Source organism: Neoarius graeffei, chromosome 2 (genome assembly GCF_027579695.1).
Source record: "Neoarius graeffei isolate fNeoGra1 chromosome 2, fNeoGra1.pri, whole genome shotgun sequence".
Classification (NCBI taxonomy): Eukaryota; Metazoa; Chordata; class Actinopteri; order Siluriformes; family Ariidae; genus Neoarius; species Neoarius graeffei.
Genome location: NC_083570.1, coordinates 56,116,554 through 56,138,394, shown reverse-complemented (window position 1 = coordinate 56,138,394; position 21,841 = coordinate 56,116,554). Strand labels below are relative to the sequence as shown.

General features: G+C 43.6%; 2 protein-coding genes across 5 annotated transcripts in view; both read left to right on the top strand.

Moving 5' to 3' along the window:
• The window catches only part of pidd1 (p53-induced death domain protein 1), a 61,458-nt gene extending 53,253 nt beyond the window's left edge, over window positions 1-8,205 (top strand). For all 4 annotated transcript variants that reach the window (XM_060914466.1, XM_060914468.1, XM_060914467.1 and 1 more), the window contains one exon: window positions 7,431-8,205. In XM_060914466.1, coding sequence (XP_060770449.1) covers window positions 7,431-7,671 — 241 coding nt within the window. In that variant the 3' untranslated portion in view covers window positions 7,672-8,205. The remainder of the gene's footprint in view (window positions 1-7,430) is intronic.
• Window positions 8,206-8,496: 291 nt separating this feature from the next.
• slc25a22a (solute carrier family 25 member 22a) overlaps window positions 8,497-21,841 on the top strand; it is a 62,737-nt gene continuing 49,392 nt past the window's right edge. The window contains exon 1 of the mRNA XM_060914463.1: window positions 8,497-9,827. The gene's annotated coding sequence lies outside the window, so the exon portion shown is untranslated. The remainder of the gene's footprint in view (window positions 9,828-21,841) is intronic.

Here is a 21,841-nt window from a genome sequence, read left to right as displayed (position 1 = left end):
CAGATGGCGCTGTTAATCACGCTTCAGTGGCTGCTGGCTCTTCATGCTGTATAGATACAACCCCGATTCCAAAAAAGTTGGGACAAAGTACAAATTGTAAATAAAAACGGAATGCAACGATGTGGAAGTTTCAAAATTCCATATTTTATTCAGAATAGAACATAGATGACATATCAAATGTTTAAACTGAGAAAATGTATCATTTAAAGAGAAAAATTAGGTGATTTTAAATTTCATGACAACAAAAAAGTTGGGACAAGGCCATGTTTACCACTGTGAGACATCCCCTTTTCTCTTTACAACAGTCTGTAAACGTCTGGGGACTGAGGAGACAAGTTGCTCAAGTTTAGGGATAGGAATGTTAACCCATTCTTGTCTAATGTAGGATTCTAGTTGCTCAACTGTCTTAGGTCTTTTTTGTTGTATCTTCCGTTTTATGATGCGCCAAATGTTTTCTATGGGTGAAAGATCTGGACTGCAGGCTGGCCAGTTCAGTACCCGGACCCTTCTTCTACGCAGCCATGATGCTGTAATTGATGCAGTATGTGGTTTGGCATTGTCATGTTGGAAAATGCAAGGTCTTCCCTGAAAGGGACGTCGTCTGGATGGGAGCATATGTTGCTCTAGAACCTGGATATACCTTTCAGCATTGATGGTGTCTTTCCAGATGTGTAAGCTGCCCATGCCACACGCACTAATGCAACCCCATACCATCAGAGATGCAGGCTTCTGAACTGAGCGCCGATAACAACTTGGGTCGTCCTTCTCCTCTTTAGTCCGAATGACACGGCCTCCCTGATTTCCATAAAGAACTTCAAATTTTGATTCGTCTGACCACAGAACAGTTTTCCACTTTGCCACAGTCCATTTTAAATGAGCCTTGGCCCAGAGAAGACGTCTGTGCTTCTGGATCATGTTTCGATACGGCTTCTTCTTTGAACTATAGAGTTTTAGTTGGCAACGGCGGATGGCACGGTGAATTGTGTTCACAGATAATGTTCTCTGGAAATATTCCTGAGCCCATTTTGTGATTTCCAATACAGAAGCATGCCTGTATGTGATGCAGTGCCGTCTAAGAGCCCGAAGATCACGGGCACCCAGTATGGTTTTCCGGCCTTGACCCTTACGCACAGAGATTCTTCCAGATTATCTGAATCTTTTGATGATATTATGCACTGTAGATGATGATATGTTCAAACTCTTTGCAATTTTACACTGTCGAACTCCTTTCTGATATTGCTCCACTATTTGTTGGCGCAGAATTAGGGGGATTGGTGATCCTCTTCCCATCTTTACTTCTGAGAGCCGCTGCCACTCCAAGATGCTCTTTTTATACCCAGTCATGTTAATGACCTATTGCCAATTGACCTAATGAGTTGCAATTTGGTCCTCCAGCTGTTCCTTTTTTGTACCTTTAACTTTTCCAGCCTCTTATTGCCCCTGTCCCAACTTTTTTGAGATGTGTTGCTGTCATGAAATTTCAAATGAGCCAATATTTGGCATGAAATTTCAAAATGTCTCACTTTCGACATTTGATATGTTGTCTATGTTCTATTGTGAATACGATATCAGTTTTTGAGATTTGTAAATTATTGCATTCCATTTTTATTTACAATTTGTACTTTGTCCCAACTTTTTTGGAATCGGGGTTGTAGATATTCCTCAAAATATAAATACTAGGCAAATATATTTCTGTGAGAAGAGCCGTAATATGAAGAATTTAGACTTCCAAAGTTAAAGGGAACATTTAACAGTTATTCCATGAAATCGAGTCGTACATGAACTGGTGGAGCATCGAGTTGGCTATAAGCCATGTACAATGAGATTGAGTGGAATAACTGTTTTATTCTATCTACATTCACTGGATTTTGAGAAACAGAGCATTTTTATTTTTTGCAAATTCGATAAATAAAAACTTTTATACAAAACGTCCGACAAACTCATTTCCGCTTAGAATGTAAACAAACCAGCGAAATGACAGTAGAAATTTGTGAAAAATGCTCTAATAATTCTTGAAAAAATCCTTACCATCAAATACTTTTTTTTGGGGGGGGTTGTTTTCGAGTAGAGTTTTTATTTTGTCCTCAGTTGGTTCAGTAACATGGGCTGACATTTTCTTCTTCTTCAGGGTTTTTTTTTTTTTTTTTTTGGCGCGCCGGTTGGGAAACCAACTTAAAGGTGCCTTACCACCACCGACTGGGCTGAAGTGTGGAACAGGATTTTGGGGGGGGAATTTCTCATCTCATCTCATTATCTCTAGCCGCTTTATCCTGTCGCAGGCAAGCTGGAGTCTATCCCAGCTGACTACGGGCGAAAGGCGGGGTACACCCTGGACAAGTCGCCAGGTCATCACAGGGCTGACACATAGACACAGACAACCATTCACACTCACATTCACACCTACGCTCAATTTAGAGTCACCAGTTAACCTAACCTGCATGTCTTTGGACTGTGGGGGAAACCGGAGCACCCGGAGGAAACCCACGCGGACACGGGGAGAACATGCAAACTCCACACAGAAAGGCCCTCGCCGGCCACGGGGCTCGAACCCAGGACCTTCTTGCTGTGAGGCGACAGCGCTAACCACTACACCACTGTGCCGCCTGGGGGGGATTTATTTTAGCTATTTCTGTTTCTTTTAAATACTTGATGATAAAGTGATGTATCGAACTTGATGTGCTCCGCCATTTTGTTTTTCTCTACTCACGGTATATGAGCTGATATCCTAGTAGTAGAGTAGCCAATCAGAGCATGCGGTTGTTCATACTGAGTGAATGTGGATAGAATAAATACACGTGTATGTACATTATTCATATGTTTAAGCAATTTCTGTGTATGTGTTCTATGTGATTAGTCAGAGCTGTATGTTCAGCTAAGCAAACAATAGATGACAAAAGACAAAAAAATAAGCAGCCATGAGTATTACTGTTTAATCTCTTCCATGTCAGTCATAAGTGGGCCATCTGGGACACTGCAGGGGATTGTATAAACACCACACACACACACACACACACACACACACACTGAGAAGCTCTGGTCTGTTTTTTTACGTTATGTAAAACAGCTCTGGTCTGCTTTTTTTTTTCCTTCTTCTTTTTCATTCCTCATTTTCGAGAATCTTCTGCGTGTCCAGTGTTGGCAGTAGAATTTCTATAAGTGCATTTCTCCATAGCAGTATGATAAGAGGTACTGCTTTATCAAACAGGTACAAGAGTATAGTTGATGCGCAGTGTGTAAGGAACGACACACGACAGACTGGCCTGAGTTTCCCAAAAGCATCGTAGCACAAAGACCATCATTAAATGGTAGAGCGAGCAGCACAATGAACACTCTCTCTCCTTGTTAAGATGTTCTTAGCATTAGGATGCTTTTGGGAAACCCAGCCCTGTTCTGTTGTAGTGAAAATGTTGCATGTGTGTTATGAAATGATGCACTTCGGGGGGAGTGATGGAGTACGGTGCTCAAATGGAGAGACACCACCACTGAAGAGGTTTTTGGATAGAACAGTATGGCTTGGAGTGTGTTATTCTGCTTACACCACAGCAGTTTGCCAACAATTACAGTATTTATTAACATACAACACATCACGCATTGTACTGGTTCATAGTTAATTTTGGTGTTCTGGAATTTGAGAGACAAGTTAGTTCCTTTTCTCACTTGCGTGATAAGTCTCTCTCCCTCTCAAAAAAACAAAACACCCTGCAGGGCTCTACATTAACTTTTGAAACCACTTGTCCTGTTGGGCAAGATGAAAGGAAATTTACTTGTCCGAATGTGAAGTTGACTTGTCCGAAGAAAAATTTGAGAAAAAAAAAAACAACACAAACTATTTGTAATAAACTAATTTCACCAGAATTACTTTAACACAATCTATTCACTGCAGAAAAAAATTGGACTCCAATCATTAAATTTATCTCATCTCATTATCTGTAGCCGCTTTATCCTGTTCTACAGGGTCGCAGGCAAGCTGGAGCCTATCCCAGCTGACTACGGGCGAAAGGCGGGGTACACCCTGGACAAGTCGCCAGGTCATCACAGGGCTGCACATAGACACAGACAACCATTCACACTCACATTCACACCTACGCTCAATTTAGAGTCACCAGTTAACCTAACCTGCATGTCTTTGGACTGTGGGGGAAACCGGAGCACCCGGAGGAAACCCACACGGACACGGGGAGAACATGCAAACTCCGCACAGAAAGGCCCTCGCCGGCCCCGGGGCTCGAACCCGGACCTTCTTGCTGTGAGGCGACAGCGCTAACCACTACACCACCGTGCCGCCCTCATTAAATTTATTTATGAGAAATTGAAAACCAGAAAATTAAAATTATACAGTATATTTTCATTTTTAAATTATTAACTTTGAATATATATCCTCCACTGATTAATTGTTGTTGTCTAATTATTCATTGTGGCTCCTGTATGGTATTTAACGGTTGCGATGAAAGTTGCGGTGTTTTTTAGGTTTTTGTTGCGATTACATTGCGGGAGGAAGTGAAAGTTGTGAGAAATTGTTGCGATTTTCTCTTTTTGTGATTAAAATTGAGTGATATGTTAAATATTAAGTTATTACTGAAAAACTATTGATTAAAAAAACAGACACTGAGAAACGGTCCTATAAACAACTTTACCAGTATAAAAGATTACCAGGACTACAAAAATGCAGAAAAATAGGCTTTACTGATCCAAATGCACCTGTTGGTTCAAAAGTTAAAGTGCAGAGAACCTCACAGCACAACATGAAGTTACCTTAAAATATAATATAAATGCCTCGGCTTTCATGTAAGAAAAACAACTATTAATACTAGTACTGTGTGCAGGCAGTCTCTCCTGAAGACTAAATTAAACAATAATTATAAACTAATAAAATAAATGGCTCAGGCTTCATAGAACAAAAAAACAACAACAATTTGAACAGAATCTCACAGTATGATGCTGAAGCTGCCTAAACAATGGAAAATAAAATACCATTTTGGCAAAAATGTTGGCATCCATTAATTTCTTGTATTAAGTAAAAAAAATAAAGTGCACACAGTCCTTCACTGTAAACATAACACACTTTCAGTAACAGAATTTAAGCCTACAGAAACACTGACTCGCACAGGCTGCTTCTCTTGAACGGAAACACGGAAGTAAGGCGGAAGGTAGTTTGTCGACGTCACCTCAAGACGACACCAACGATTGGTCAAATTTGCGGGAAAGTTGCGGTGATTGGATATAATTTCAACACCGCCCTGAATTCGCGGGGATTGGTTGAATTTGCGTTGAAGTTGCAAATCGCAACATTGCGAAATCCTGGAGGGTCTGGTAAACGACTGGTTACTTTTCAGCTCAAATACACGAAGCGGTATTGGCCGGTTTCGCAAGTGGAATATTGCGCATGCGCACATCGCTCTTTTCGAATAGAAACATCCGGCGATTCATCAAAACAATATGTTGAGTGAGATGCTTCGGAAATCATGTGAATAAACTGATAAATTTGATATGTCACTCGAATATTGGCATATTTTGGCACTTGTCCGATCGGACAAGTAACTGAGACGATGAACTTGTCCGACATAAAGGATCACTTGTCCTGGACAAGCGGACAACCGTTAGTCGAGCCCTGCCCTGCTTGTCAAACTAGAAAGTGTAACCTCTTCTGTCCTGAAGAATTTCCTGTGCTGATAAACTTGGCAAAGCGCTGAGACTGTTCCAAAGCGCTTTCAACCCAAACTCCTTCCATAAATGTTACATAAGTTTCCAAACACAAAACTCCACCCATCAATTCGTATAGATTTTACTTTGTTCAATAAGTTTTTAAAATCTGTTGATTTAAATCCTTTATTATTAGTCTTGGATAATGTAGAGTATATGAACTGTTACTATAGAAACAATGTATTAGAACGAGCAGATTAATACAAACCTGTTGTTCATGTTACTGTCAGAGTTGTGCTGTTTTTTATGAAAATAACGCGCACCTTCTGAACAGTCAAATTCAAGGATTCAACGATGCTGTGGTAAATATTTTAATTCCATCAAGTTATGTTGAAGCCATGACCTAAAGGTTAGAGAAGCAGGTTTGGGACCAAAAGGTCATTGGTTTGATTCCTTCGACCAGCAGGAATGGCTGAAACGCCTTTAAGCGAGGCAACTAACCCCAACTACTCCCCACGGCTGTCCAGCGCTGTGGGGATGGGTTAAGCGCAGAGAAACGTTAGAGCACAGTGAAAATTCTCTGTTGCTTTGGATAAGAGCGTCTGCAAAATGCCTGTAAGGTAATACAATGTTCTGTATGTCTTATGAAGCACAAGTGACTCGGGGCTACTGGCTGTTACTGAGTCACTGGCAGGCAGCTCCATGGTGCTTAACCAGAGATGATCGATTGTTTTTTTTTTTTTGGTAATGATGAGAATTATGTTTGCTTTGTAGCTTGTCGTGTACCTTGCTTTAATCTTTAAATCTGCATACTTTCAAGACTCGACCTACTACTTCTTCATCTTTCTTTTCGCAAATAGAAAAATGGTTCAACCAATGCTAAAATGCCTAGATCCCAGCTAGAAGTCACACTATTACCCTGTCCACACTAGGGATTTTGTACCGATACGAAACTACTTTCGTACCGCAACACCTGTCCACACTAGCAACTATACCGGTACTGTAGCGGTATAACTGCATCGGTACGAAACCCACAAATGTATGGGTTTCGTACCGGTACAGTATCGGTACTGTAGCGCTTCGCTGTAGTGTGGACAGATGAAGCGGTTCTGTATCGATACAAATATAATGCGCAAGCGCAATGAACCATTCCTACTTCTTCCGGGTTATTCATACAATACAATACGCACGTGCTTTCCAGCTGTAAATAAAACGTCAAAATGGCTCAAAACGATCGTGGAGCTACATGGAGCAAAGAAAGGGGGGAGGAAGAGGGGGAAAAGGGAGAGAAAGGGAAGGGAAGAGGGAGAAAGTGAGGGGGGAGAAAGGGAGATTCATTTTCTTTGTTTCTTTCTCAACTGCCGCGCGCGTTTTATACGATTCGACTGAATAAATGACCACCAGAAATACAGACTGTACATTGACAACAAAAAGCACACACACATTGTTTCATCCGCCATATTCTCGGAAGGAAGTTACTCGGTAACCACGGAAACATTTCGCACACGCGCATTTCAACTACCGTGAAAGAAAACCGCAAACATTTCTCGCTAGTGTGGACAGATGCACTAAACTGTACCGGTGTACTTTGTATCGATACAGTTATACCACTATCATACCGGTATAAGTGTGAACACAGCATATGTTAATGACATACTTCTAGCTAATCCAACATTTAGCACACATTAATCATCCAATTAATGAATGTCTGATTGCACCAAACTGTCTGTGCACATTCAGTCCCATACCATATAGCTGGGAAAACACTGCTGTTGGTGTGTGTTTTTCAGAGATAACCTAGGAAATGCGGTGTTGGAGATGCTCTTCCATTGGGCGAGAGGGCAGGAGAAGGCGGGAGCAGGAGCGGTCCCACGGCTGATCGATGCCCTCATTGAGAGTGGGAGGCGGGACCTTGCTGACGAAGTGGAGGATATAGTGAATCTGGGGAAAAAGAAGTACACGGAGTCCTTGAAGAGAGTGGGCCTAGAGACAGAGACTCCGACAACCTCTACTCGGTCTCTATTAAGCTGACACACACACAGGAGAGAAGATGGAGATCTTTTCTCGGTGCCAAAATGCACAAATCACACTAATGGTGCTGGCTGTATGCATACTGTACATTTTAATATTTTAAAGAGCCAATCACTTAATATAAGGCACGCGCACACATTTCTCTGCAGTGTCCTAGTCGTCAGGTTTTCCACTGTGTGGCTGTTGCTATGGCTGAGCTGCTGTTAGGCTGAATCATCTCCTCACACATGTCTGCTGAACAAACTTCTTCCACTTTGCTTCTCTGTCTCCTGAAGCTTACAACAGCTTTGTGTTCACCAACCATTAACTTTTAAACTGGAACCAGACAAATGCGCTGAAATGTTTATATTGCCAATGTGTTTTTGTGATCACTGATTGTATTTTTTAAATTTGAACCAGTACACTATAATATAGCCAAAAGTTTTTGGATATGTGACCACCACACTCCTTTATCATCTTTTCCCAGAATGTTCGAAGCACACAATTGTATAGAATATCTTTCAGGATAAGAATCTGTTTAATAGCCAGTGTGCTTTACATACACTAATTTAATTTCTTCGTGGTCTTGTACATATTAACAAACAAACAAACAAAAAATGCAGCCATGGTAAAGAGTCCTTCCAGTGAGCTGTAGCATTACAATTTCCCTTCACTGGAACTAAACGGGGGGCAAGAAGGCGACAGTGCTAACCACTACACCACCGTGCTGCCCCCCGTTTAGTTCCAGTGAAGGGAAATTGTAATGCTACAGCTCACTGGAAGGACTCTTTACCATGGCTGCATTTTTTTTGTTTGTTTGGTAATATGTACAAGAACATGATGAAATCAAATTAGTGTATGTAAAACACACTGGCTATTAAACAGATTCAAGCCCCGTGGCCGACGAGGGTCTTTCCGTGTGGGGTTTGCATGTTCTCCCCGTGTCCGCGTGGGTTTCCTCCGGGTGCTCCGGTTTCCCCCACAGTCCAAAGACATGCAGGTTAGGTTAACTGGTGACTCTAAACTGACCGTAGGTGTGAATGTGAGTGTGAATGGTTGTTTGTCTCTGTATCAGCCCTGTAATGACCTGGCGACTTGTCCAGGGTGTACCCCGCCTTTCGCCCGTAGTCAGCTGGGATAGGCTCCAGCTTGCCTGCGACCCTGTAGAACAGGATAAGCGGCTACAGATAATGGATGGAACCAAAGGGGTGGATCCTAAAACCTGCTCCAGCATGACAATGCTCCTGTGCATAAAGCGTGCTCCATGAAGACTTGGAGTGGAAGAACTCCACTACACAGAGTCCTGACCTCAACCCTACTTGAACACCTTTTGGGATGAATTTGAACGCCGGCTGAACCCCAGGCCCTCCGTGCTCAACGTCAGTGCCTGATCTCACTAATGCTCTTGTAGCTGAATGATTACAAATCTTTCCAGCCACGCCCTAAAATCTAGTGAAAGCCTTCACTAGAGGAGTGGAGGTTATTAGCTATATCAGAAAAAGGGGACTAAGTCAGGAACGGGACGTTCAGTGGGTACTTGGTAGGGTCTGATGGTTAGGAGTCCACAAACTTTTGGCTTGAGTGTGTGAGTGATGATTGTTGAAATCTTAAACCAGTCTGTGTATGTGTATATGTTTTAACTTTCTTTAACACAGAAATAAATGTGCTCCGAGAGAGCCTGAGAAGAATCCCAAACTGAACACTATGTAGGCTTAGTAGTATTTATCCTTGTTCACTATTTAGTGTACGGATTGGGACGTAGCCTAGAGAGGCCATGCGTACTGGTTATTTTTACCTCAAGGTCAGAGAGTTTGAAGCAGGCTATGTCGTCACGGTGACGTCTTTCTCATCGCCCCGCCCCCTTGTCGGGCTGCAATAATGGGGTTTCGCACAAGGAGGCGCAAATCTATCTCTCTCCACTCCTCTCCTCTCTTCTTGTCATCCTGATGGCACCGCATTCCTTTTAGCTCTCTCCTCTCCTCTCCTCTCCTCCAGCTCAGCTTCGAGTCCTTTTCTGCCCAGTCTCCTCCACTCGTTTTGATTTTGGGGATTGTTTTTTTCCCCTCCTGTAGAGTCACAGACACTAGTTGACGACGGTCGGCTTTAGTCGGCGTGTCGGAGGTGCATCGGCAGGAGTGGAGAAGACGTGATTACGGGTTTAAACGCACGACAGTACGGTATGATCGCTTTAAATCATTTGAGTCATTGCCATGCCAAGTTTATGAGATCAGAAGGCTGAGTGATGAGGGATGCAATAGCTTTCATGAGAGTGCGTCAATCTGGAGAAGTAATAATGCATTATGAGTGGTGTGTGTGTGTGTGTGTGTGTGTGTGTGTGCTGAACAGAGAATCGTTTCCCGTTATGTGGTGAGATGGGATTCCCTGAAGCCTTTCAGTTAGAAGGGTTGCTATGGTCACACACGATCCTGTTATACAGCTCCAATGAGCGGTTATAAGCGGTTAATGAACATCCTTCTTTCTTCTCACACACATCTGCTATTTCATAGCTATTCGACCTGAGGACTTGTGTAGCGGGATGAGATCATGACCCGGTATTCCTCACACCATTCCCGCTTAATGGATGCTCCCTCAGACCTATTGCTACTGCTATAATAATAATAATAATAATAATAATAATGTAAAAGAGGCTTCCTGCTGTAGTCTCCTTCAGAGAGCTGTAGGATATAAACGGGATCTTTAGGATCGGATATGAGATCCAATCCTAAAGATGAGATCTGAGATTGGATATATTGTTGTTGTTTTCTTCTTTCCTTTCCTGTGTAACAATGTTGCGGCAAGACGTCGCGTGCCGTGCGCGCTGCCGACACGCTTTAGTGCGCGCTCCCGACTCAGGAAAAACGTGACCGTTTTCGGCGGTCAGTGATCTAACGGTGCGGATACACAGCAGCAGCAGCACGAGTTTACACACTAATCACCCTGGCTTCTTTTGAAGACTTTGCCTCCACTTTTAGAAAGTAAAAAGTAAAATTCAGCACCTTTTTAAATGTTTTTTTTTATTTGTAGCCTATATACAGTGGTGCTTGTAAGTTTGTGAACCCTTTTAGAATTTTCTATATTTCTGCATAAATATGACCTAAAACAACATCGGATTTTCACACAAGTCCTAAAAGTAGATAAAGAGAACCCAGTTAAACAAATGAGACAAAAATATTATACTTGGTCATTTATTTATTGAGGAAAATGATCCAATATTACATATCTGTGAGTGGCAAAAGTATGTGAACCTTTGCTTTCAGTATCTGGTGTGACCCCCTTGTGCAGCAATAACTGCAACTAAACGTTTCCGGTAACTGTTGATCAGTCCTGCACACCGGCTTGGAGGAATTTTAGCCCATTCCTCCGTACAGAACAGCTTCAACTCTGGGATGTTGGTGGGTTTCCTCACATGAGCTGCTCGCTTCAGGTCCTTCCACAACATTTTGATTGGATTAAGGTCAGGACTTTGACTTGGCCATTCCAAAACATTAACTTTATTCTTCTTCAACCATTCTTTGGTAGAACGACTTGTGTGCTTAGGGTCGTTGTCTTGCTGCATGACCCACCTTCTCTTGAGATTCAGTTCATGGACAGATGTCCTGACATTTTCCTTTAGAATTCGCTGGTGTAATTCAGAATTCATTGTTCCATCAATGATGGCAAGCCGTCCTGGCCCAGATGCAGCAAAACAGGCCCAAACCATGATACTACCACCACCATGCTTCACAGATGGGATAAGGTTCTTATGCTGGAATGCAGTGTTTTCCTTTCTCCAAACAGAAAACTTCTCATTTAAATCAAAAAGTTCTATTTTGGTCTCATCTGTCCACAAAACATTTTTCCAATAGCCTTCTGGCTTGTCCACATGATCTTTAGCAAACTACAGATGAGCAGTAATGTTCTTTTTGGAGAGCAGTGGCTTTCTCCTTGCAACCCTGCCATGCACACCATTTGTTGTTCAGTGTTCTCCTGATGGTGGACTCATGAACATTAACATTAGCCAATGTGAGAGAGGCCTTCAGTTGCTTAGAAGTTACCCTGGGGTCCTTTGTGACCTCTCCGACTATTACATGCCTTGCTCTTGGAGTGATCTTTGTTGGTCGACCACTCCTGGGGAGGGTAACAATGGTCTTGAATTTCCTCCATTTGTACACAATCTATCTGACTGTGGATTGGTGGAGTCCAAACTCTTGAGAGATGGTTTTGTAACCTTTTCCAGCCTGATGAGCATCAACAATGCTTTTTCTGAGGTCCTCAGAAATCTCCTTTGTTCATGCCATGATACACTTCCACAAACGTGTTGTGAATATCAGACTTTGATAGATCCCTGTTCTTTAAATAAAACAGGGTGCCCACTCACATCTGATTGTCATCCCATTGATTGAAAACACCTGACTCTAATTTCACCTTCAAATTAACAGCTAATCCTAGAGGTTCATATACTTTTGCCACTCACAGATATGTAATATTGGCTCATTTTTGTCTCATTTGTTTAACTGGGTTCTCTTATTTGATTACTAAATGACAAAATAGGCAGGTACGTTTAATGACGTGTAAACTCCCAACATTTGGGTTAATGTTTTAAAACGTTATCAGGATGTTAATCATAATCTAATTTTTACTTGAATGGTCAAATATTGTTCATAACTAATTTGGATATTTTGTGTACTGTAAATATGTAGCATGTAGTTATAACTTGATTTTAGAAAATGCCTCTTTTTGACTATCTGTGATGGACTGGCAGTCCATCCAGGGTGTATTTTCACCTCACGCTCAGTGTTCCTCGGATAGACTCTGGATCAACCACAACCCTGACAAGGATTACAGTGAGTGAGTGACTTTGTGAGTTTGTGAGAACCTTCAAATGAACTGCTAATCCTAGAGGTTCACATACTTTTGCTACTCACAGATATGTAATATTGGATAATTTTCCTCAATAAATAAATGAGCAAGTATAATATTTTTGTCTCATTTGTTTAACTGGCTTCTCTTTATCTACTTTTAGGACTTGTATGAAAATCTGATGATGTTTTAGGTCATATTTATGCAGAAATATAGAAAATTCTAAAGGGTTCACAAACTTTCAAGCACCACTGTAGAACCTTAGAACTGAGTGTCTCCAGAAACCCTCTTTAGGAAGTCAACAACCCTTAACTAGCGTACACACATCGTTTCCATGCATAAATTATTAAAAAAAAATGTTTCCAATTTTTAAATTACTCAGTCACATATATGAAATGTATTTTGATTTTTAAATCTAAACCTCAGTTACATTAAACAGTAAGAAGGAATAGCACGAGTTTAAGAAAAAGTAAACTTGTTAGCAAGCAAAAATAGTTTAGTCATGTTTTAAAATATTTTAACAATGATGAGAGAAAATATTTTTCAAAAATAATATAACCTGATTTCCTAGGTTTAAAAAACTTGAATAATATGACTAGTCTGTCTGGCAGAAAAATATTTGTTTTATTTAATTGTAAGATTTTGTATAGAAGAATATATCAGACATGGTGCACCAAGAAAGGTAAATCGTCTTAAAGAGATTAGGAGGTGATGTTTTGAGGTGATTTTGATCTTTTCCGAAAACAGACTTAAATTAACTGTCCATAAGTGTGGACAGGATACATGTCAAATAAAGGGTCAAATATATTTTTTATATATTCGTGTCATGTAGATTGTGTTTCCCTGCAATATCATTATTAACAACCAGTGTGTGTAAGGGTCTAAAAGTAATCAGACAACACGTAGGCCTAACTCAGTACAAGGCCTGGCCAAAATAATAATAATAATAAAAAAGTCAACATTTGGTTTTAAATAAGCAAATACGTAAGAGCCTCTGAGTGGGTAATTACTGCAGTGATTAATGTGTTTTAGCTGCAATACTTCTTTTAACCCTGACTGATGCAGTGAGTAGCTTCTCATTTCTTAAACAAACATGTCAGAAGACGCATCCTATGCTCAAGGAAAAGATGTTACTGTGTTTCAGAAGAGTCGAATTATTGGACTAGATAAATCAAAGAAAACAACTAAGGAAATTACTGAAATGACTGGAATTGGGTGAAGAACTGTCCAACGCATTATTAAAACCTGGAAGGATAGTGCTGAACTGTCAACTTCGTGGAAAAAAATGTGGTTGGAAAAAGATCCTGACTGACCATGATCAGAGATCACTTAAACGCTTGGTGAAGTCGAGTTGTAAAAAATTGACAGTAAATCTCACGGCAATGTTTAATAGTGAAAGTAAGAGCATTTCCACATGCACAATGTGATGTGAACTCGCAGGATTGGGACTAAACAGCTGTGTGTCCACAAGAAAACCACTTGTTGAGTCTAATCAGGAGAAACGGCTTCAATTTTTTAGGGAGCATAAAGATTAGACTCTGGAGCAATGGAAAAAGGTCATATGGTTTGATAAGTCCTGAGTGATGGGCATGTCAGGGTAAGAAGGGAAGCACATGAAGGGATGCACCCATCATGGCCACTGTACAAGCCTCTGGAGGCAGTGTTATGATCTGGGGTTGCTTCAGTTGGTCAGTTCGAGGCTCAGCAACGTTATGTGGCAATAAAATGAAGTCAGCTGACGACCTGAATGTCCTGAATGACCAGGTTATAATCACATCAATGGATTTTATTTTTCTTCCCTGATTGCACGGGCATAAAATTAGGGCTCAGATTGTGAAAGAGTGGTTCAGGAAGCATGAAGAATCATTTTTAAACATGAATCGGCCATCACAGAGTCCCGACCTTAAAGGAGATGCATAGAACCATGGCCTCACTTTTTGTTTATAAATGCCTTGAGACCTCAAGAATGGCACAGGAATAGTTTTAAGCATTGTTAATAAATCTAATATAGTAATTTTTATGATTAAGTGATTCATATAGGTAGCGGTCTGAGTGAATGACCTTGACATCTGTGACGTCACAGCAGGAAGTCTATTGGTTTCATCGCCATTTCCGCTATACTAAAACACAGAGCTGACTGCAACTTTGAGCTTCCATTTTGAGCTAATTTATCGCCATGCCACGGAGATGTGTTGCTGGTGGGTGCAGCAACATGACAGAAGGTGGATTTACGTTGCATTCATGGCCCAAGAATGTTCAAACTGCAAAGATTTGGCCACGTTTTGTGAAGTTCACGGGCATATTGGGCGCCTACGAAGTGGTCTCTCCTCTGCTCTGCACACTTTACTGAAGACTCGTACGAAACCTCTGATCTGTTGGGAGCGTTGGCTATAAACCCGTATTGAAAGAGGGTGCAGTAACAACAATTAAAGGAAAAGAAAACTGCAAGAAAAGGAAAGTAAGTTCAGTTGCACCAGTTCTCCCTGAGTATGAGCCGAGGGTTGTTGCTAAAACCCGGGACAGGACAAGATGGGACGGGACACTTTATCGCTCAGGCAATGACCTCCCCGCGGTTGTTGCTAAAACTGGTGACGTCCCGTCCCGGGTTTTAGTAATTGCCTGAGCTGAGCAGTAATGGCGGAGTACTCAGTATGGAGAAAATGGAGAATGAGTGGACCAGCCGTCTGATTTCTCCGCTGGATATGCTTGCCTCAGCAGCAATATCTCGCCCTTACCTGGAAGAAGCAAATGAACGGAGAACTGAACAAACAACTGAAAGTCAGATTGTTTGTTTCAAAACAGTCGGCCACAAGATCAGCCTTCAAGAAGCGAGAACACAGACGGGTAAGCTCCAACTCTCATTTGGATACAAAACAACAAAAACAACAACACTCGTTGTTTCCCTGCATTTAGATTAATACATGTAACTTGTATTGTGTGTTTAAGTTACCGGTATAAGATTATTTAATTTGCTTCAGAATGTGATTGTCTCAGTTCATCTGATTATTTAATTATCCTTTTACGTTTTATCAGTGAAAACGCATGCATGTACATGTGTGTTGCATAAGTTATAACACCTATCCTGTTTTAATGAGAGTCAACCCACAATCAGTGAAGTCAAATCAGTCTTAGTTGAGCAAGTCGGTAACGGGATTTCTTACTTTCACCATAAATTATTGATATGACTTTGGTCTATAGCTGTAAAAGGCCTCGGCCTGAAAACCGGTTACCGCTGTGACGTCATGCGCTCAGGGCTGGCTGGCTCAGCGGGGCAGCTCGAATACCAACTTTGTGGTTGATTTTTAACTCTCAAATATATATATTTTTATTCCCATTTATGCAGCATACAAGAGTCAAGGATGGAGATACTATCCACTCAGAAATGTATTTAAAAATAAAGGTTCTGCGTATCTCCTTTAACCCCATTGGAAATCTTTGGGATGTGCTGGAGAAGGCTTTACAAAGTGGTTCAACTCTCCCGTTGTCAAGACAAGATCTCGGTGATTAATGCAGCTCTGGATGGAAATGAATGTTGTGGCGTTGCATAAGTCCACAGCAAATACGTGCCATAATCAAAGCAAAAGGCCAACAAAATATAAAATATAAAGTGTTTTTTTTTTTTTTTTTGGCCAGGGATTGTATTTGTATAGACCTTGGCTATGTCAAAAAATGAAAAGGTTCAGTATGACATTAAACAAGAACATCATTCACACATTTTTTTCGCTATCCGTTTAATTTTATACTTGTGATGCAAGTTGTATGTTATACATATGTTTTCTACTTGGTAGGCTTTTTGTAGTCCGAGACCTTTTCTAGTATTTTATTTTTATATATATATATATATATATATATATATATATATATATATATATATAAAATAAAATTCTGTTACAGATTTATTTTATAGTTGCAAATTATTCTAACATTAACTTGAAGACTTGATGAGTGTGTACCATGATTACAGCTTTTTATTCCTTAAAAATGCTATAAAATCCAAACCAGTTTGTGGCGGCGAGGGTGTGGTCGAGCGTTGGCTGTGAACGGCGAGGAGTCAGGTTGAACTAGCAGGTAACGTGATGAGTTACACCTGTGTGCAATTACTGGCTGTCAATTAATGTGTGTCTCTGTGTGTCTTGCAGATGGCCAGTAATGGGAGCGAGAGACCCGTGTTCCCTCACGTACGTGTGTGTGTGTATATTTAGGACGTCACTGAAAAGTGAAAAGGGTGAAATAATAAAACGCCCCTTAAGCTGTCACGCCTGTCTCGGAGTTCCTCATTGCTCCAGCATAAACAATCATTACACAGTTAAACTATAGTAATATGTAGATTTGTAACATTTACATTTTAAACCCAGTCAACTAAATTGACCAGCCAATTCGGCTTGTGATAATAATAACATAACCATGATTACATTTTGATTGTGGTTGATCATACACTCTGACACTTGAAGACTCCTGGCTGTATTTTAATGACCATTATTGAGAGCCACATGGCTATAAATTGTTTCCATCCCTCTGACCTGCTGAGATCCCGAGTGCTCAGAGGTCCCTGAATGTGTCCCATTCACTCCACCATTCCAGTGTCATGCAGTCTGGATTAAATTTGGGTTTATGTGTTTGTGTAAATAACTTTCCCAAATTCCCAAAAGACATGCTTTAGAGCAGCTGCTTCTGGTGAATATGCAGAATAAGGTTGTTTGTCCATCTGGTCACATTGCTGGGGTCAAGGGGCATTTGCCAGATATGCATGGCATGGTTTTCAGAAGAGATTAAGTTGAAGGCCATTTCCCTGTTTCCCACACCGGTGTCCCTGCCTGATTAGGAGACAGTCAGTCAGACACAGGGCTTTGGTATGAGCCGCATTCTTACTGTATTGCAAAACGAAGCACAATAGGAAATCTTCTTATTGCTTGTTAAGCTGCTGAGGCAACGGTCACAACTACTGTTGCAAATATTTGAAACAAAGGTAGAATGGTTCAGCAGAATTATTAATGATCAAACTGCAACTCATGACAAGGCTTTATGAATAGGTTTAAGTTTTAGAAATCAAGTTTTAAATTGGGGTTTTAAACTGTATGATTTTTCCAGTTGCAGACCATAATAGAATGAATTGGTTGTGAATTGAGATTGGTGATCTTATAATGTGGTGTACACAATGGAAACTGATTGAGTTTCATTGTGTTCAAAGACAGCCGACATCAGTTTTTCAAATATGGGACTCACTCACTGGCTTGCTTCAAACGTGGCTCTCACTGGCTTGCTTCAAACGTGACTCTCGCAGGCTAGCTTCAAACGTGGCTCTCGCAGGCTAGCTTCAAACGTGGCTCTCGCAGGCTAGCTTCAAACGTGGCTCTCGCAGGCTAGCTTCAAACGTGGCTCTCGCAGGCTAGCTTCAAACGTGGCTCTCGCAGGCTAGCTTCAAACGTGGCTCTCGCAGGCTAGCTTCAAACGTGGCTCTCGCAGGCTAGCTTCAAACGTGGCTCTCGCAGGCTAGCTTCAAACGTGGCTCTCGCAGGCTAGCTTCAAACATGGCTCTCGCAGGCTAGCTTCAAACGTGGCTCTCGCAGGCTAGCTTCAAACGTGGCTCTCGCAGGCTAGCTTCAAACGTGGCTCTCGCAGGCTAGCTTCAAACGTGGCTCTCGCAGGCTAGCTTCAAACGTGGCTCTCACTGGCTTGCTTCAAACGTGACTCTCGCAGGCTAGCTTCAAACGTGGCTCTCACTGGCTTGCTTCAAACGTGGCTCTCACTGGCTTGCTTCAAACGTGGCTCTCACTGGCTAGCTTCAAACGTGGCTCTCGCAGGCTAGCTTCAAACATGGCTCTCGCAGGCTAGCTTCAAACGTGGCTCTCACTGGCTTGCTTCAAACGTGGCTCTCGCAGGCTAGCTTCAAACGTGGCTCTCGCAGGCTAGCTTCAAACGTGGCTCTCACTGGCTAGCTTCAAACGTGGCTCTCGCAGGCTAGCTTCAAACATGGCTCTCGCAGGCTAGCTTCAAACGTGGCTCTCACTGGCTTGCTTCAAACGTGGCTCTCGCAGGCTAGCTTCAAACGTGGCTCTCGCAGGCTAGCTTCAAACGTGGCTCTCGCAGGCTAGCTTCAAACGTGGCTCTCACAGGCTAGCTTCAAACGTGGCTCTCGCAGGCTAGCTTCAAACGTGGCTCTCGCAGGCTTGCTTGAAACGTGACTCTCGCAGGCTAGCTTCAAACGTGGCTCTCACTGGCTTGCTTCAAACGTGGCTCTCACTGGCTTGCTTCAAACGTGGCTCTCACTGGCTTGCTTCAAACGTGGCTCTCACTGGCTTGCTTCAAACGTGGCTCTCGCAGGCTTGCTTCAAACGTGGCTCTCACTGGCTTGCTTCAAACGTGGCTCTCACTGGCTAGCTTCAAACGTGGCTCTCGCAGGCTAGCTTCAAACATGGCTCTCGCAGGCTAGCTTCAAACGTGGCTCTCACTGGCTTGCTTCAAACGTGGCTCTCGCAGGCTAGCTTCAAACGTGGCTCTCGCAGGCTAGCTTCAAACGTGGCTCTCGCAGGCTAGCTTCAAACGTGGCTCTCGCAGGCTAGCTTCAAACGTGGCTCTCGCAGGCTAGCTTCAAACGTGGCTCTCGCAGGCTAGCTACAAACGTGGCTCTCGTAGGCTAGCTTCAAACGTGGCTCTCGCAGGCTAGCTTCAAACGTGGCTCTCACTGGCTAGCTTCAAACGTGGCTCTCACTGGCTAGCTTCAAACGTGGCTCTCACTGGCTTGCTTCAAGCATGGCTATCGCAGGCTAGCTTCAAACGTGGCTCTCACTGGCTTGCTTCAAACGTGGCTCTCGCAGGCTAGCTTCAAACGTGGCTCTCGCAGGCTAGCTTCAAACGTGGCTCTCGTAGGCTAGCTTCAAACGTGGCTCTCGCAGGCTAGCTTCAAACGTGGCTCTCACTGGCTAGCTTCAAACGTGGCTCTCACTGGCTTGCTTCAAGCATGGCTATCGCAGGCTAGCTTCAAACGTGGCTCTCACTGGCTTGCTTCAAACGTGGCTCTCACTGGCTAGCTTCAAACGTGGCTCTCACTGGCTTGCTTCAAGCATGGCTATCGCAGGCTAGCTTCAAACGTGGCTCTCACTGGCTTGCTTCAAACGTGGCTCTCGCAGGCTAGCTTCAAACGTGGCTCTCGTAGGCTAGCTTCAAACGTGGCTCTCGCAGGCTAGCTTCAAACGTGGCTCTCACTGGCTAGCTTCAAACGTGGCTCTCACTGGCTTGCTTCAAGCATGGCTATCGCAGGCTAGCTTCAAACGTGGCTCTCGCAGGCTAGCTTCAAACGTGGCTCTCGCAGGCTAGCTTCAAACATGGCTCTCGCAGGCTAGCTTCAAACATGGCTCTCGCAGGCTAGCTTCAAACGTGGCTCTCGTAGGCTAGCTTCAAACGTGGCTCTCGTAGGCTAGCTTCAAACGTGGCTCTCGCAGGCTAGCTTCAAACGTGGCTCTCACTGGCTAGCTTCAAACGTGGCTCTCACTGGCTTGCTTCAAACGTGGCTATCGCAGGCTAGCTTCAAACGTGGCTCTCACTGGCTTGCTTCAAACGTGACTCTCGCAGGCTTGCTTCAAACGTGGCTCTCACTGGCTTGCTTCAAACGTGGCTCTCACTGGCTTGCTTAAAACGTGGCTCTCACTGGCTTGCTTCAAACGTGGCTCTCGCAGGCTTGCTTCAAACGTGGCTCTCACAGGCTTGCTTCAAACGTGGCTCTCGCAGGCTAGCTTCAAACGTGGCTCTCGCAGGCTAGCTTCAAACGTGGCTCTCGCAGGCTAGCTTCAAACGTGGCTCTCGCAGGCTAGCTTCAAACGTGGCTCTCGCAGGCTAGCTTCAAACGTGGCTCTCGCAGGCTAGCTTCAAACGTGGCTCTCGCAGGCTAGCTTCAAACGTGGCTCTCGTAGGCTAGCTTCAAACGTGGCTCTCGCAGGCTAGCTTCAAACGTGGCTCTCACTGGCTAGCTTCAAACGTGGCTCTCACTGGCTAGCTTCAAACGTGGCTCTCACTGGCTTGCTTCAAGCATGGCTATCGCAGGCTAGCTTCAAACGTGGCTCTCACTGGCTTGCTTCAAACGTGGCTCTCGCAGGCTAGCTTCAAACGTGGCTCTCGCAGGCTAGCTTCAAATGTGGCTCTCGTAGGCTAGCTTCAAACGTGGCTCTCGCAGGCTAGCTTCAAACGTGGCTCTCACTGGCTAGCTTCAAACGTGGCTCTCACTGGCTTGCTTCAAGCATGGCTATCGCAGGCTAGCTTCAAATGTGGCTCTCACTGGCTTGCTTCAAACGTGGCTCTCACTGGCTAGCTTCAAACGTGGCTCTCACTGGCTTGCTTCAAGCATGGCTATCGCAGGCTAGCTTCAAACGTGGCTCTCACTGGCTTGCTTCAAACGTGGCTCTCGCAGGCTAGCTTCAAACGTGGCTCTCGCAGGCTAGCTTCAAACGTGGCTCTCGTAGGCTAGCTTCAAACGTGGCTCTCGCAGGCTAGCTTCAAACGTGGCTCTCACTGGCTAGCTTCAAACGTGGCTCTCACTGGCTTGCTTCAAGCATGGCTATCGCAGGCTAGCTTCAAACGTGGCTCTCGCAGGCTAGCTTCAAACGTGGCTCTCGCAGGCTAGCTTCAAACATGGCTCTCGCAGGCTAGCTTCAAACATGGCTCTCGCAGGCTAGCTTCAAACGTGGCTCTCGTAGGCTAGCTTCAAACGTGGCTCTCGTAGGCTAGCTTCAAACGTGGCTCTCGTAGGCTAGCTTCAAACGTGGCTCTCGCAGGCTAGCTTCAAACGTGGCTCTCACTGGCTAGCTTCAAACGTGGCTCTCACTGGCTTGCTTCAAACGTGGCTATCGCAGGCTAGCTTCAAACGTGGCTCTCACTGGCTTGCTTCAAACGTGACTCTCGCAGGCTTGCTTCAAACGTGGCTCTCACTGGCTTGCTTCAAACGTGGCTCTCACTGGCTTGCTTAAAACGTGGCTCTCACTGGCTTGCTTCAAACGTGGCTCTCGCAGGCTTGCTTCAAACGTGGCTCTCACAGGCTTGCTTCAAACGTGGCTCTCGCAGGCTTGCTTCAAACGTGGCTCTCGCAGGCTTGCTTCAAACGTGGCTCTCGCAGGCTTGCTTCAAACGTGGCTCTCGCAGGCTAGCTTCAAACGTGGCTCTCGCAGGCTTGCTTCAAACGTGGCTCTCGCAGGCTTGCTTCAAACGTGGCTCTCACTGGCTTGCTTCAAACGTGGCTCTCGCAGGCTTGCTTCAAACGTGGCTCTCGCAGGCTTGCTTCAAACGTGGCTCTCACTGGCTTGCTTCAAACGTGGCTCTCACTGGCTTGCTTCAAACGTGGCTCTCGCAGGCTAGCTTCAAACGT